The sequence below is a fragment of the Coregonus clupeaformis genome, chromosome 21 (genome assembly GCF_020615455.1).
Source record: "Coregonus clupeaformis isolate EN_2021a chromosome 21, ASM2061545v1, whole genome shotgun sequence".
Classification (NCBI taxonomy): Eukaryota; Metazoa; Chordata; class Actinopteri; order Salmoniformes; family Salmonidae; genus Coregonus; species Coregonus clupeaformis.
Genome location: NC_059212.1, coordinates 55,856,859 through 55,871,922, shown reverse-complemented (window position 1 = coordinate 55,871,922; position 15,064 = coordinate 55,856,859). Strand labels below are relative to the sequence as shown.

The following is a 15,064-nucleotide window of genomic DNA, read 5'->3' as shown; positions in this document are numbered from 1 at the left end:
CCTGGCGTTACAAGCGCCATGCTCTATCAATTGAGCTACACTGTCACTGCACTAGCTAGCATAAGCTGTCAAGTATGAATGCGCTAGATAGAAACATTTTCTATTTCCAACAACAAATCATGACATTCTATTGAATGGCTTTAGACTTGCAACATAGCTATATTTACAGTGGCTAGCTAGCTACATCGACTAATTTAGCATCTAACTAGTTAGCGAATTAGCTAGCTAGCCATCTATCTGGAGCTTTATGCGAAAAGTTAGCATTTAGCATAGCTAGGTGGTAAATGCTAGTTACTTGGCTAGATAGCATAAAATGGAGCTGCAAGTCGGGATCACTCTCCTACTCGACACCGATGTGTAGTTAGGCCTTTGAATTACACTATTAGCAAGCAGTTAGCTAGCTACCATTATTTCGTCGTAGCTACACAGGGGATTTGTGAAAACACGTTGCTACCAAACTTGACAATGAAGCTGTCTAGTGTACATTTATTAATTAAGATAACATAGCATTTGGTTATAGCCCCCCAGACTCACAACATGGCTAGCTAGCTACCCGAGAATTAACCCTCCCTTACTCTCGTGCAGGAACCGGGAGGCGTGCTGGAGAAAGTTGCTAGCTAGCTGAACGTGTGATGTGATTGTGTTTGCAAGCAATTATCAAGCTTATGTAGCTTGATAATACATTTTCTGCGTGGAGAAGGTGCATTTAATGGACGTTTCTATATCAAGTGAGTTTTCATGTTTTGCTGTGTTTGTAGCTAGAATCTCGAGCTAGCTAAGCCCCTTGGTATACACCGACACAGATGGGCCTTGCAATTCCTGCGATGAACCAGAGGAGGGCGCTATAAAACAGAATCATAATTCAAATTACACAGAATTAGGATTGCAAAATTCCTGGAATTTCAATAAATTCAGTTTTTCCAGAAATCCTGGTTGGATGTTCCGTGTTTCCTGCTTATTCCCTATTGACACCAGGAAGCCTGCAACCGAGGGAATTTATTGAACGTTCCTGGAATTTTGCAACCCTACACAGAATACAGTAACCTACCCAACACTGTACCTCAGTATCAGAATAATAATCTTAGCTTCATGCTGAAGAAATAGGTCAATAATTATTAACCTCATGGAAGTAAAATGTAGCTGTTGTCATAACAAAGTTTTAAAAACAATCAATTCTGTTATTGAAACATCTTTACTCTTCATTGTTGGCCCTTTGCTTTCTCTCAAATGTGCAGTGTCAGAGTTACACACTTCAAATCGTTTGTGAACCCACTATACAGTAGCCAAGGTGTTCTAATGCCGAGAACATAGCCTACTTTATTTATCAGTTTATCAAATAGAAAACAATCTGGCTTGTGCCACATTTGTTTGGCACAGTAACCATAACAATATTTTCAGGTCCTGAAATGGCATAATGTATGCCAGAGAGAGAGAGTATACATGCATAGATAAGGAAGTCTGTGGTTCATGACAGTGTGTGAGTGGCTGAGATGAGCTGTGAGAAGAAGCGAAAGCTGGTGCCAAATATCTTCCTTACAGACTGGAGTTATTTGATCATCCACCTCTGGCCTGCTAGCCCCCTACCTCTACGGAAGCACAGTTCCCGCTCAGCCCAGTCAAAGCTATTCGCTGCTCTGGCACCCCAATGGTGGAACAAGCTCCCCCACGACATCAGGACAGAGGAGACACTGACCACCTTCCGGAGACACTTGAAACCCTACCTCTTTAAGGAATACCTGGAATAGTATAACAGTAATCCTTCTACCCCACCCCCCATAAAAAAAAGAAGGGTAGTTGACCCACTGGCTATCCTAAGTTGAATGCACCAATTTGTAAGTCGCTCTGGATAAGAGCGTCTGCTAAATGACTTAAATGTTAAATCACACAGTCAGATTAATTTGAAAGATGGCATAGCTGATTAGAAATTGAACCTGATAAACCTTTGAGCCACTGTTTCATTCTCCCATATTAAATCCACGTGGGTTTGTTGCCATACAACCTGAGGAGAATGTCTGACGTTTAGATGACACCACCCTGTATTAGAATAAACTCAGAGGTATCTGAGCAACGGTGGTATGCCACCCTTCAATAATAACCGAAAGAGTTGATGCCAAAGAGCTCGATTTTGGTCTCATCTGACCACAACACTTTCACCCAGTTCTCCTCTGAATCATTCAGATGTTCATTGGCAAACTTCAGACGGGCATGCATATTTTTTTTTTTTTTATTTTTTTTTTTTTTTATTTCACCTTTATTTAACCAGGTAAACCAGTTGAGAACAAGTTCTCATTTACAACTGCGACCTGGCCAAGATAAAGCATAGCAGTGCGATAAAAACAACAACACAGAGTTACATATGGGGTAAAACAAAAACAAAAATCAAAAAAAAATACAACAGAAATACAATTAATATACAGTGTGCAAATTTAGCAAGTTATGGAGGTAAGGCAATAAAATAGGCTATAGTGCAAAATAATTACAATTTAGTATTAACACTGGAATGATGTGCAAGAGATGATGTGCAAATAGAGATACTGGGGTACAGATGAGCAAAATAAATAACAATATAGGGATGAGGTAGTTGGGCGGGCTAATTTCAGATGGGCTGTGTACAGGTGCAGTGATCGGTAAGGTGCTCTGACAACTGATGCCTAAAGTTAGTGAGGGAGATAAGCGTCTCCAGCTTCAGAGATTTTTGCAGTTTGTTCCAGTCATTGGCAGCAGAGAACTGGAAGGAATTGCGGCCAAAGGAGGTGTTGGCTTTGGGGATGACCAGTGAGATATACCCGCTGGAGCGCAGACTACGGGTGGGTGTTGCTATGGTGACCAATGAGCTAAGATAAGGCGGGGATTTGCCTAGCAGTGATTTATAGATGGCCTGGAGCCAGTGGGTTTGGCGACGAATATGTAGTGAGGACCAGCCAACAAGAGCGTACAGGTCACAGTGGTGGGTATTATATGGGGCTTTGGAGACAAAACGGATGGCACTGTGATAGACAACATCCAATTTGCTGAGTAGAGTGTTGGAGGCTATTTTGTAAATGACATCGCCGAAGTCAAGGATCGGTAGGATAGTCAGTTTTACAAGGGCATGTTTGGCAGCATGAGTGAAGGAGGCTTTGTTGCGAAATAGGAAACCGATTCTAGATTTAACTTTGGATTGGAGATTCTTAATGTGAGTCTGGAAGGAGAGTTTACAGTCTAACCAGACACCTAGATATTTGTAGTTGTCCACGTACTCTAGGTCAGACCCGTCTAGAGTAGTGATTCTAGTCGGGTGGGCGGGTGCAAGCAGCGTTCGGTTGAAGAGCATGCATTTTGTTTTACTAGTGTTTAAGAGCAGTTGGAGGCTACTGAAGGAGTGTTGTATGGAATTGAAGCTCGTTTGGAGGTTTGTTAACACAGTGTCCAATGAAGGGCCAGATGTATACAAAATGGTGTCGTCTGCGTAGAGGTGGATCTGAGAGTCACCAGCAGCAAGAGCGACGTCATTGATATACACAGAGAAAAGAGTTGGCCCAAGAATTGAACCCTGTGGCACCCCCATAGAGACTGCCATAGGTCCAGACAACAGGCCCTCCGATTTGACACATTGAACTCTATCTGAGAAGTAGTTGGTGAACCAGGCGAGGCAGTCATTAGAGAAACCAAGGCTATTTAGTCTGCCAATAAGAATGCGGTGGTTGACAGAGTCGAAAGCCTTGGCCAGGTCAATGAAAACGGCTGCACAGTACTGTCTATTATCGATCGCGGTTATAATATCATTTAGGACCTTGAGCGTGGCTGAAGTGCACCCATGACCAGCTCGGAAACCGGATTGCATAGCAGAGAAGGTACAGTGGGATTCGAAATGGTTGGTGATCTGTTTGTTGACTTGGCTTTCAAAAACTTTTGAAAGGCAGGGCAGGATGGATATGGGTCTGTAACAGTTTGGATCTAGAGTGTCACCCCCTTTGAAGAGGGGGATGACCGCGGCAGCTTTCCAATCTCTGGGGATCTCAGACGTTACGAAAGAGAGGTTGAACAGGCTAGTAATAGGGGTTGCGACAATTTCGGCGGCTAGTTTTAGAAAGAAAGGGTCCAGATTGTCTAGTCCAGATGATTTGTAGGGGTCCAGATTTTGCAGCTCTTTTAGAACATCAGCTGTCTGGATTTGTGTGAAGGAGAAGCGGGGGGGCATGGGCAAGTTGCAGCGGAGGGTGCAGAGCTGGTGGCCGGGGTAGTGGTAGCCAGGTGGAAAGCATGGCCAGCCGTAGCAAAATGCTTGTTGAAATTCTCGATTATTGTAGATTTATCGGTGGTGATAGTGTTTCCTAGCCTCAGTGCAGTGGGCAGCTGGGAGGAAGTGCTCTTATTTTCCATGGACTTTACAGTGTCCCAAAACTTTTTGGAGTTAGTGCTACAGGATGCAAATTTCTGTTTGAAAAAGTTAGCCTTTGCTTTTCTAACTGCTTGTGTATATTGGTTCCTAACTTCCCTGAAAAGTTGCATATCACGGGGGCTATTTGATGCTAATGCAGTACGCCACAGGATGTTTTTGTGCTGGTCAAGGGCAGTCAAGTCTGAGGAGAACCAGGGGCTATATCTGTTCTTAGTTCTGTATTTTTTGAATGGGGCATGTCTATTTAAGATTGAGAGGAAATTACTTTTAAAGAACAACCAGGCATCCTCTACTGACGGAATGAGATCTATATCCATCCAGGATACCTGGGCCAGGTCAATTAGGAAGGCCTGCTCGCTGAAGTGTTTTTGGGAGCGTTTGACAGTGATGAGGGGTGGTCGTTTGACCGCGGACCCGTTACGGACGCAGGCAATAAGGCAGTGATCGCTGAGATCCTGGTTGAAGACAGCGGAGGTGTATTTAGAGGGTAAGTTAGTCAGGATGATATCTATGAGGGTACCCATGTTTACGGATTTAGGGTTGTACCTGGTAGGTTCGTTGATAATTTGCGTGAGGTTGAGGGCATCTAGCTTGGATTGTAGGATGGCTGGGGTATTAAGCATATCCCAATTTAGGTCACCAAGCAGTACGAACTCTGAGGATAGATGGGGGCAATCAGTTCACATATGGTGTCCAGGGCACAGCTGGGGGCTGAGGGGGGTCTGTAGCAAGCGGCAACAGTGAGAGATTTATTTCTGGAAAGGTGGATTTTTAGAACTAAAAGCTCAAACTGTTTGGGCACAGACCTGGATAGTATGATGGAGCTCTGCAGGCTATCTCTACAGTAGATTGCAACTCCACCCCCTTTGGCAGTTCTATCTAGACGGAAAATGTTATAGTTGGGGATGGAAATTTCAGAATTTTTGGTGGCCTTCCTAAGCCAGGATTCAGACACTGCTAGAACATCAGGGTTGGCGGAGTGTGCTAACGCAGTGAATAACTCAAACTTAGGAAGGAGGCTTCTGATATTTATGTGCAGAAAACCAAGACTTTTACGGTTACAGAAGTCAATAAATGATAGCTCCTGGGGAGTAGGAGTGATACTGGGGGCTGCAGGGCCTGGGTTAGCCTCTACATCACCAGAGGAACAGAGGAGGAGTAGAATAAGGATACGACTAAAGGCTTTAAGAACTGGTCTTCTAGTGCGTTGGGTACATAGAATAAAGGGGGCAGTTCTCCGGGCGTTGTAGAAAAGATTCAGGGCATTATGTACAGAAAAGGATATGGAAGGATATGAGTACAGTTCAGGTAATCCTAAGTGTTGGGTAACAATGAAAGAGATAGCATCATTGGAGGCATCGATTGAGCCGGTCTCGGCGTGTATGGGGGGAACAAAGGAACTATATGAGACAGTTTGAGAGGGACTAGGGGTTCTACATTGAAATTGTATAATAAGAACTAACCCAAACAGCAATAGGCAAGGCATAATTGACATAGGAGAGAGGCATAAAGCAGTCACGTGTTATTAGAGAGAGCTAAGACACAACTGGAAATAGCGATAACGTTTGGGCTAAGACTAAACAGAAAAAACAGGACAGAGTACCGTGTAAAGGAACAGTCCAGCAGGCATCAGCTGTGCAGCTGAGTGATCATAAGGTCCAGTGAACAGCAATATGTGAGTCCGAGAGCAGTTCAAATTGGTGCTTCAGCACAGCTAGCAGGGAGCTAGCAGGCTAGCTCAAGGCTAACTGGTGCTTGCTATATGGCAATGGTATCAGCCAGCAACAGGTTGCAGCTAGCTAGCTGGTTGTGATGATCCGGCGCTAGGGTCCAGTGATTCCGGCAGAAAGTCCAATAAGCTATGGGTCGATAGCACGCTGGGTCGATAGCACGCTGTGCAGACTGGCCGACGAATTGTCCAGGCTAGCTAGAGCTGGCTGGTGGATAGTGTAGGCCACGGACAAAGATGAAGATGTGTGCTTTCTTGAGCAGGGGGACCTTGCGGGCGCTGCAGGATTTCAGTCCTTCACGGCGTAGTGTGTTACCAATTGTTTTCTATGGTCTCATCTGACCACAGCTGGGACTATGGTCCCAGCTGCCTTGAGATCATTGACAAGATCCTCCCGTGTAGTTCTGGGCTGATTCCTCACCGTTCTCATGATCATTGCAACTCCACGAGATGAGATCTTGCATGGAGCCCCAGGCCGAGGGAGATTGACAGTTATTTTGTGTTTCTTCCATTTGCGAATAATCGCACCAACTGTTGTCACCTTCTCACCAAACTGCTTGGCGATGGTCTTGTAGCCCATTTCAGCCTTGTGTAGGTCTACAATCTTGTCCCTGACATCCTTGGAGAGCTCTTTGGTCTTGGCCATGGTGGAGAGTTTGGAATCTGATTGATTGATTGCTTCTGTGGACAGGTGTCTTTTTATACAGGTAACAAGATGAGATTAGGAGCACTCCCTTTAAGAGTGTGCTCCTAATCTCAGCTCGTTACCTGTATAAAAGACACCTGGGAGCCAGAAATCTTTCTGATTGAGAGGGGGTCAAATACTTATTTCCCTCATTAAAATGCAAATCAATTTATAACATTTTTGACATGCGTTTTTCTGGATTTTTTGTTTGTTATTCTGTCGCTCACTGTTCAACTAAACCTACCATTAAAATTATAGACTGATTGTCTTTGTCAGTGGGCAAACGTACAAAATCAGCATGGGATCAAATACTTTTTTCCCCTCATTGTATATGTACATATCTACCTCAATTACCTTGTACTCCTGCACATCGACTCTGTACTGGTACCCCGTGTATATAGCCAAGTTATCATTACTCATTGTGACGAGTACTGAGAATACGAAGAGGCAGGACGCAGACGCAGGAATTAACAAGGTCAAGGTTTACTTAAACAATGACAAAGCGAAATAACACCGATAGCGTACATGACATGAAGCTAAACAATCACACACAACATCACAAGGAACAGTCCAGGGCTAAATAGGGGTCGTGATGAGATGATGAGGTGCAGGTGCGCTGGAGGTGATTAGGGTGCGTTGGGTTTCCATTCCAGTGTTGCCGAGGTGGTGCGCTCAGACCGGTGGCTCAGTAGACCGGCGAATCAGAGCGCCGGAGGGGAGCAACGGGAGGAGACGTGACACTCATTGTGTATTTATTATTTATTTATTAATTAATAGGTTTTTTACTTTTCTATTATTTCTCGATTTTCTTTTAGCTCTGCATTGTTGGGAGGCAAAGGGGGTTCCGACCCGGTACTAGATGGGTGTACCTAATAAACTGGCCAGTGTGCATATGTTGTTGTTGTTGATGCACAGTGGTGGGTCCATCTCTTAGGCCCTAAACACAGTCTGAAATTACACTGTACCTCTGCAAACATATAAACACCATAGGCACAGATCTAAGATCAGATTACCCCCATCCTATCCTAGGGGGGTATTGCGGTGAGGGCTAGGGTGGATCAGAGCCAGGTGGCTCTGGGGTGGATGAGACTCAAAGACTCAAAACTTACCTTAGATCAGTGGCTAGGGATAACTTAATCCTATCCATGAATTCCATCATCACACTAGCCTGGATTCTGCTCTCTTGCCAACGATGGAATTGCCAAGCCAAACATTGTTTGACACGACAATGAGTGGAGTAATAGCTAAACAGACCGGTACCCAGGCTATCGTCACGCCACCTGTTGTAGCTAATCTCCAGTCTCTGCCAGCACAACAGATGGTTTCCCCCTCAGAGTAATCGTCCTGGGTTTATCAACATATACATTCACATGCGTAGCCTACACTCTTAGAAAAACGGTGCTATCTAGAACCTAAAATGGTTATTTGGCTGTCCCCTTAAGATAACCCTTTGAAGAACACTTTTTGGTTCCAGGTAGAACCCTTTTGGGATTCCATGGAAGCCAAAGGGGTTCTTCCTGGAACTAAAAAGGGTTCTACCTGGAACCAAAAAGGGTTCTCTTATGGGGACAGCCGGGGAACCCTTTTGGAGCCCTTTTTTCTGAGAGTGTACAGCTCTACATGTGTAGCCTATGTGAAAATGCCACGAACAAACCAGATATCCATGAATAAAGCCTCAGTCTAAAGCCACAATAAAACACTTTTCCAAAGTAGTGGAATTATTCTCTGAAATAATTGGTGTTTAAAAATATCCTTATTGTTCTTTGACTGTTTTCAGATGTATCTTGATGAGTCATCATTTGAGTAAAGTGCGATAAGGCATTTCCATGTAACTTCTCCCCCGGGTAACTTCCTTTAGACGATTGACAGGTAGTTGATACATTGACACCACTGTAATAACAACCCTGTACAGTGTTTAGTAGTCGTGTCATTTCTTTGGAATCTCTCCTCTCCGTTCCAGGCTATAGGTTTAGTGGGGGTGGTAGACAGGCAGACAGACATGTATCTTTACATTCTTCCAATCACTGTGATTATAAGACTGTAATGTATGGCTTGTTTTATCTACTACAGTTGCACTATATCATAGTATTGCTGCCATTTATGTTTTTAAACTGGTATTTTATATATTGTATTGCAATATTTCATAAAACTGTACACCGAGTTCAGTATAAAGAAGAACTTTATTAATGCTTCATTTTACACACGTGAACAATTCGTCTGATATACTGTAGCTCAGACAGTCCAAGTTACTTTTTCAGCGACAAACAGAAGAACGAAAGATTCAAACATCACATCATACATACTTTAATCCAATATTGGCTTATTCCATTAAGGTATAAAGGACTGCATTCTCCAGACGGTACTACCCTCCATCTTGTACACAAGTACTTTAGGCTGCACAAGTTAATCAAATCCACGGTTGAAATCCAGGGTTACCATGGAAGCAGGTTCAAAACAACGTCACCTCAGGGATTTGATCTGAGCCGAAGGCCTGATGCTGCATTCACATCCATCAACCACTTCTCCCCTGTCCAGGCCTTGCCCACTGAGAGTAATCCAAAATAGAGTAGAGACCATTTGCATGTGACAGATTATCAAAAACAAGCATCACGCAATCACACATAATCCTAACCCTAATCCCAGCACTCAACAGCTATAGAAAGAGTAAGAATATGATCAGAAAAAAAGGATAATCTCAACAAGGCAGAAACAAAACCTCTACAATGCTAATAGAGAAAAACATAAATTATGGTGTTACATAGACATGAGGACAATGTTGTTTTGTCCTGTTAGTGTAAATACTCAATGAAGTCACAGACGCACTCACACTCACTCTTTCTTTCTCTCTCTCTGTCTTTCAATCTTTCTTTCTCTCGCCTGCCAGCCTCCTCTGGTTTGGTGCCACTGAGATAAAACCCTGAGCTAGGAATTCTGGGAGAGAATGAGAGTACACTTGAGGGGTTCTGAAGAATTCCAACATTCCTCTCATCCAATATAGCTTCCGGTGGTTTATTTGTGGGGAATCAGAGCATTAGCAGGCACAGACCAGTAGGAGTCACTGGCAGGCTCCATTCACCACACTCACATACGTCACATGAAAGCAAAGAACATTTACTGATACAGTAAACAAAGGAAATCTAAAATCATATTTACATTGCGATATTTTCATTTTCTACTTATAATAGTGAAAGTGCACAATTGGGGCTATCAGATACAAAAAACACCAAAAAGACACGATCCACAAAGACGTATACATTTAAATCAAAACGGAGTAAAGAAAAAGCCTTAAAGTTCACAGCAATACATCTCTATTCTAACCACACCAAAAGTAAAAGGAGACTTTTACTGACCAGAATAAAGACTTTACATTTCCACCGTCACACCTGCCAATGGATCATATCCTGTGTGAGGTAATACACTGGTGTCAGCTCGCACGAGCTGATGGCACACACACCTGGAGGTCACCATGGTTACCCCGAGCTACACTGTGTACATGAGCTGTACATTACATAAGTATACAGGTGACAGGTGACACAGTCTACGTATGGCACAGAGTTCTATAGAATTTGCATATATGAGGCAAGGCCACTGGGTAAACGGCACAATAGCAAACAGTCTATTATGATGTAACGCGGTTTACATATGGTAAAAGTCACATAATATACTGTACCAGTCATTCAGAACAGTCTTGATATACAAAGGCATCTGATATCGACTAAATCACCCACACACCCAACATCCAGATCAACTATCCAAACATATGTAGCAACAAGCACACCGGTAAAGCTACATCAGTACAAATATCCAAAGGTAAAAAAAGGCCAACAAATATAATTTAATCAATTCAAAAATAAAATACATGTCTGTGTGTGTTTGTGTGTATGTATATGCGTATGTGTGTACCAAAGATTAAAGGGAGGACGACCGTGAAATATGATGACAGTGTCAGTGTAAGAGGTAGGATATGAGGAGAAAAGAGATGATATGGAAAGAGGAAGTAGAGGGAAGCTCTAACAGGAAATGGAAATAGGAGAGAGCAGATTCAGAGTTCAGACCACAGCAGGAGGGGAGCAGGAGCAGAGACAACTGGCTGTGTCCCAATGCTCTAATAAGGCCTCCTTTCCTTGCCTCCTTTCCTTGCCTCCTATCAATCATGTAATTGAGAGGAGATGAAAGGAGACACTGGAAGAAAAACTTTTCATACTATTTGAACATGGCCTCTGTTTTTCCATCAGCTATTAAAATATATATATTTATACCAAACAATTACTGCTTAACTCCATATCAAATTGAAGTCATGAAACTCAGTTCGACCACATTTCTACCCTCTAGCTTCCATCCCTACCCTCTGGGCTTCCAGGTAAAAGGACTCCCACACATTCCATGATACTGTTACACAAGTTTCCATGATACTATCAAGTGATCACGAAGGAAGAGGAGGCCATTTTAAGACAGTTGAAATACAGCCAGTGGAGTGATGAGTATAACATCTTGCCTTTTAAAACTGGCTTCCTAAGTATTCCTCAGTATCAGAGCCAGGTTCCAATGAATTTCTCTCAAGTCTGAATCAAAGCTTTGTTTCTTGTTCACTATCACTATTCACTGTCAACACTTGTCCACATGACAACATCCGTAATCTCTAAAAGCAACACTTTGTTTCCATTTCACTATCTGTCCATCAAAGAGCAGAATCTCTGGTTCTTAGGATGAGCAGCTGAGAAGCTGCTACTGGCCCTGGAATGCCCACGGCCTACACACTGATGCTGACATACTGTAGTGGTGCCTGGAGGCAAAACAACCCGTCTGTGGTTTGGTTCTCCAGAAAACAACAACTGGCAGAGATGGATCAGCAGTAGCATAGCAGGAATTCCATGATACCAACCACAGAGAGAGTTGCTACATAGGACAATGAGCAAATAAGTTTATCGGAAACTGGGGCTGTAGGTGGTCTGAATTTCTAAACGAGTAGCTTCTTGAGATGAACAAAGAATGTGCGTGTATGTGTGTGTGTGTGTGTGTGTGTAAGTGGGGTGAGTATGTGTGAATGTCTGTTTGCAGCATTTTTTGAGAGAGCGGGTCTCAAGAAACATTTTTCATTGTGTCTGAAAGCGTGTTTATGTATAATCCTGTGTGTGTGTGTGTGTGTGGTCAGGGCCGGTGGAGGAACTTCTCGTTGTAACGATGGATGGTGACACAGCCGTGGTAGGAGATGGGGCGAGGCATAGCGGCCACCCCAGTGATGATGCCTGTTGCCGGGTCGTAACACAGGATGGTGTCCGAGGCCTCGCCGTTTTCACCCCGCCCACCCAGGATGAAGATCTTCCCGTTACACACAGACATGCCACAGCTCTCCTGGAGACCGAGAGAGAGAGAGAGAGAGAGAGAGAGAGAGAGAGAGAGAGAGAGAGAGAGAGAGAGAGAGAGAGAGAGAGAGAGAGAGAGAGAGAGAGAGAGAGAGAGAGAGAGAGAGAGAGAGAGGTTCCTCATCACTGTTGCCTCACATTCTTTGGGGGTGAAATCAAAAATCTCCAGTTATATGATGTAATGTGAACACTGTATTTGTTTTCATAGACTATTGTTACCTCATAGCAGCTCTGAAGTTGATAATGAAACACAATCTCCAGTCTCCCAGTGCCACAGCTGGTGTCAACATTACCTGTTTGCTGAAGGTGTGCACCACATGCATCCAGTAGTCCTCTGCAGGGTCGTAGCAGAAAATGGACTTGGTGAGACCTCCTGACACATAGATCAGGTTGTTCAGAGAGACCGCCGTGATGCAACGCTTTGCAATGGGGATGCTTGCCCTTAGTGCCCAGGTGTCTGCCTCTGGGTCATAGCACTGGACCTAGAGAGAGCACGTGGATTGATTGATTGATTGATGATTGATGGATTAATGATTGATTGATTCATTATGTTAGGTTTAAAAACGGTGGTTTGAAAAATATAGCTGTGCAAGGATACACGGACTCAGAGCATAACACATGAAAACATTATGCAGTACAACATTTATTTCCTACGTGGATCTTGGTGAAACATGCAGAAACACTTGCAACATGCAGAAACGTTGGACAGACTGATTGTACCAGCAAGAGATATGGAATTGGACATGTTATCTAACACATATACATCTCGGATTAATCAATAATATATCTTTCAGTTGACCTATTTTCTTATCTGTTCAGTGGTGGAAAGTATTACGGCAAGATATGCAAAACACTATTTACATTTTAGTCATTTAGCAGACGCTCTTATCCAGAGCGACTTACAGTTAGTGAGTGCATACATTTTATTTTCATACTATGAGGGCTCCTGGCCAAACCATGAGTCTCTCCCTACCTCCCTCCCTCCCTCCCTACCTGCCTCCCTCCCTCCCTCCCTCCCTCCTTTACCTTCTTTCTCTCCCTTCCTGTTTTCTCTCCCTTTAAAGGTCATAAACAGAGCAGGTGCTTTAAATACTTTTTACAGCTGGCCCATCTAGCGGAAATGGCTCAGTTCTGCCAGAGCACGATTCATGACAATAAGTGTCAACCTGTGATGCAAAGGGGCGGCTAGGACAGGAGACAAATTAAACTATTGGAAATGTGACAAGTTTCTAGGAAAGTAGTCAAATGAGACTATAGGAAAGGTGACACGTTTCTAGGAAAATAGTCAAATGAGACAATAGGAAAGGTGACACGTTTCTAGGAAAGGAGACAAAGGGGACTAGGAAAGGAAATATAACTATTAAAATACTATTAGACTAGAGCCCAAGTGTGATATCTGTGCTACCTGAGAGAGAGACAGAGACACTGCAGCCTTTGTTGTCTGTCTTTGTCTGTGTTCATTTATCAGACATCACCACTGGTTCCAAGAGGAGGATGGAGAAAACATTTACATTTAGGTCAATTAGCAGACGCTCTTATCCAGAGCAACTTACAGGAGCAATTAGGGCACATCGACAGATTTTTCACCAAGTCGGCTCGGGGATTAGAACCAGCAACCTTTCGGTTACTGGCACAACGCTCTTAACCACTAAGCTACCTACCGAAAACTGACTGCCGCACTACTTCCAGGAGATATGATTGTCCTGGACCCGTATTCATATCAGAGTAGGAGTGCTGATCTGTGATCAGATCTCCTGTCTTACTCATTATAATCTGAAAGGCTAAATTGATCCTAGATCAGTACTCCTAGTCTAAGACCCTTTGTAAAAACTACTTTGTACATGACACAAGTCATTTTTCCAATAATTGTTTACAGACAGATTATTTCACTTATAATTCACTGTATCACAATTCCAGTGGGTCAGAAGTTTACATAAACTAAGTTGAAAATGATGTTATGGCTTTAGAAGCTTCTGATAGGCTAATTGACATCATTTGAGTCAATTGGAGGTGTACCTGTGGATATATTTCAAGGCCTACCTTCAAACTCAGTGCCTCTTTGCTTGACATCATGGGAAAATCAAAAGAAATCAGCCAAGACCTCAGAAAAAACATTGTAGACCACCACAAGTCTGGTTCATCCTTGGGAGCAATTTCCAAACGCCTGAAGGTACCACGTTCATCTGTACAAACAATAGTACGCAAGTATAAACACCATGGGACCACGCAGCCGTCATACCGCTCAGGAAGGAGACGCGTTCTGTCTCCTAGAGATGAACGTACTTTGGTGCGAAAAGTGCAAATCAATCCCAGAACAACAGCAAAGGACCTTGTGAAGATGCTGGAGGAAACAGGTTCAAAAGTTTCTATATCCACAGTAAAATGAGTCCTATATCGACATAACCTGAAAGGCCGCTCAGCAAGGAAGAAACCACTGCTCCAAAACCGCCATAAAAAAGCCAGACTACAGTTTGCAACTGCACATGGGGACAAAGATCGTACTTTTTGGAGAAATGTCCTCTGGTCTGATGAAACAAAAATAGAACTGTTTGGCCATAATGACCATCCTTATGTTTGGAGGAAAAAGGGGGACGCTTGCAAGCCGAAGAACACCATCCCAACCGTGAAGCACGGGGGTTGCAGCATCATGCTGTGAGGGTGCTTTGCTGCAGGAGGGACTGGTGCACTTCACAAAAAATAGATGGCATCATGAGGAAGGAAAATTATGTGGATATATTGAAGCAACATTTCAGGACATCAGTCAGGAAGTTAAAGCTTGGTTGCAAATGGGTCTTCCAAATGGACAATAACCCCAAGCATGCTTCCAAAGTTGTGGCAAAATGGCTTAAAGACAACAAAGTCAAGGTATTGGAGTGGCCATCACAAAGCCCTGACCTCAATCCTAT

General features: G+C 43.4%; 1 protein-coding gene across 1 annotated transcript in view; it reads right to left on the bottom strand.

The window, feature by feature from the left end:
• Positions 1-8,956: 8,956 nt before the first annotated feature.
• Positions 8,957-15,064, bottom strand: part of LOC121535459 (kelch-like protein 24) — a 43,163-nt gene continuing 37,055 nt past the window's right edge. Inside the window, exons 7-8 of the mRNA XM_041842553.2 lie at positions 12,452-12,640; positions 8,957-12,147 (exon numbers count right to left, since the gene is read on the bottom strand). Coding sequence (XP_041698487.1) covers positions 11,944-12,147; positions 12,452-12,640 — 393 coding nt within the window. The 3' untranslated portion in view covers positions 8,957-11,943. The remainder of the gene's footprint in view (positions 12,148-12,451; positions 12,641-15,064) is intronic.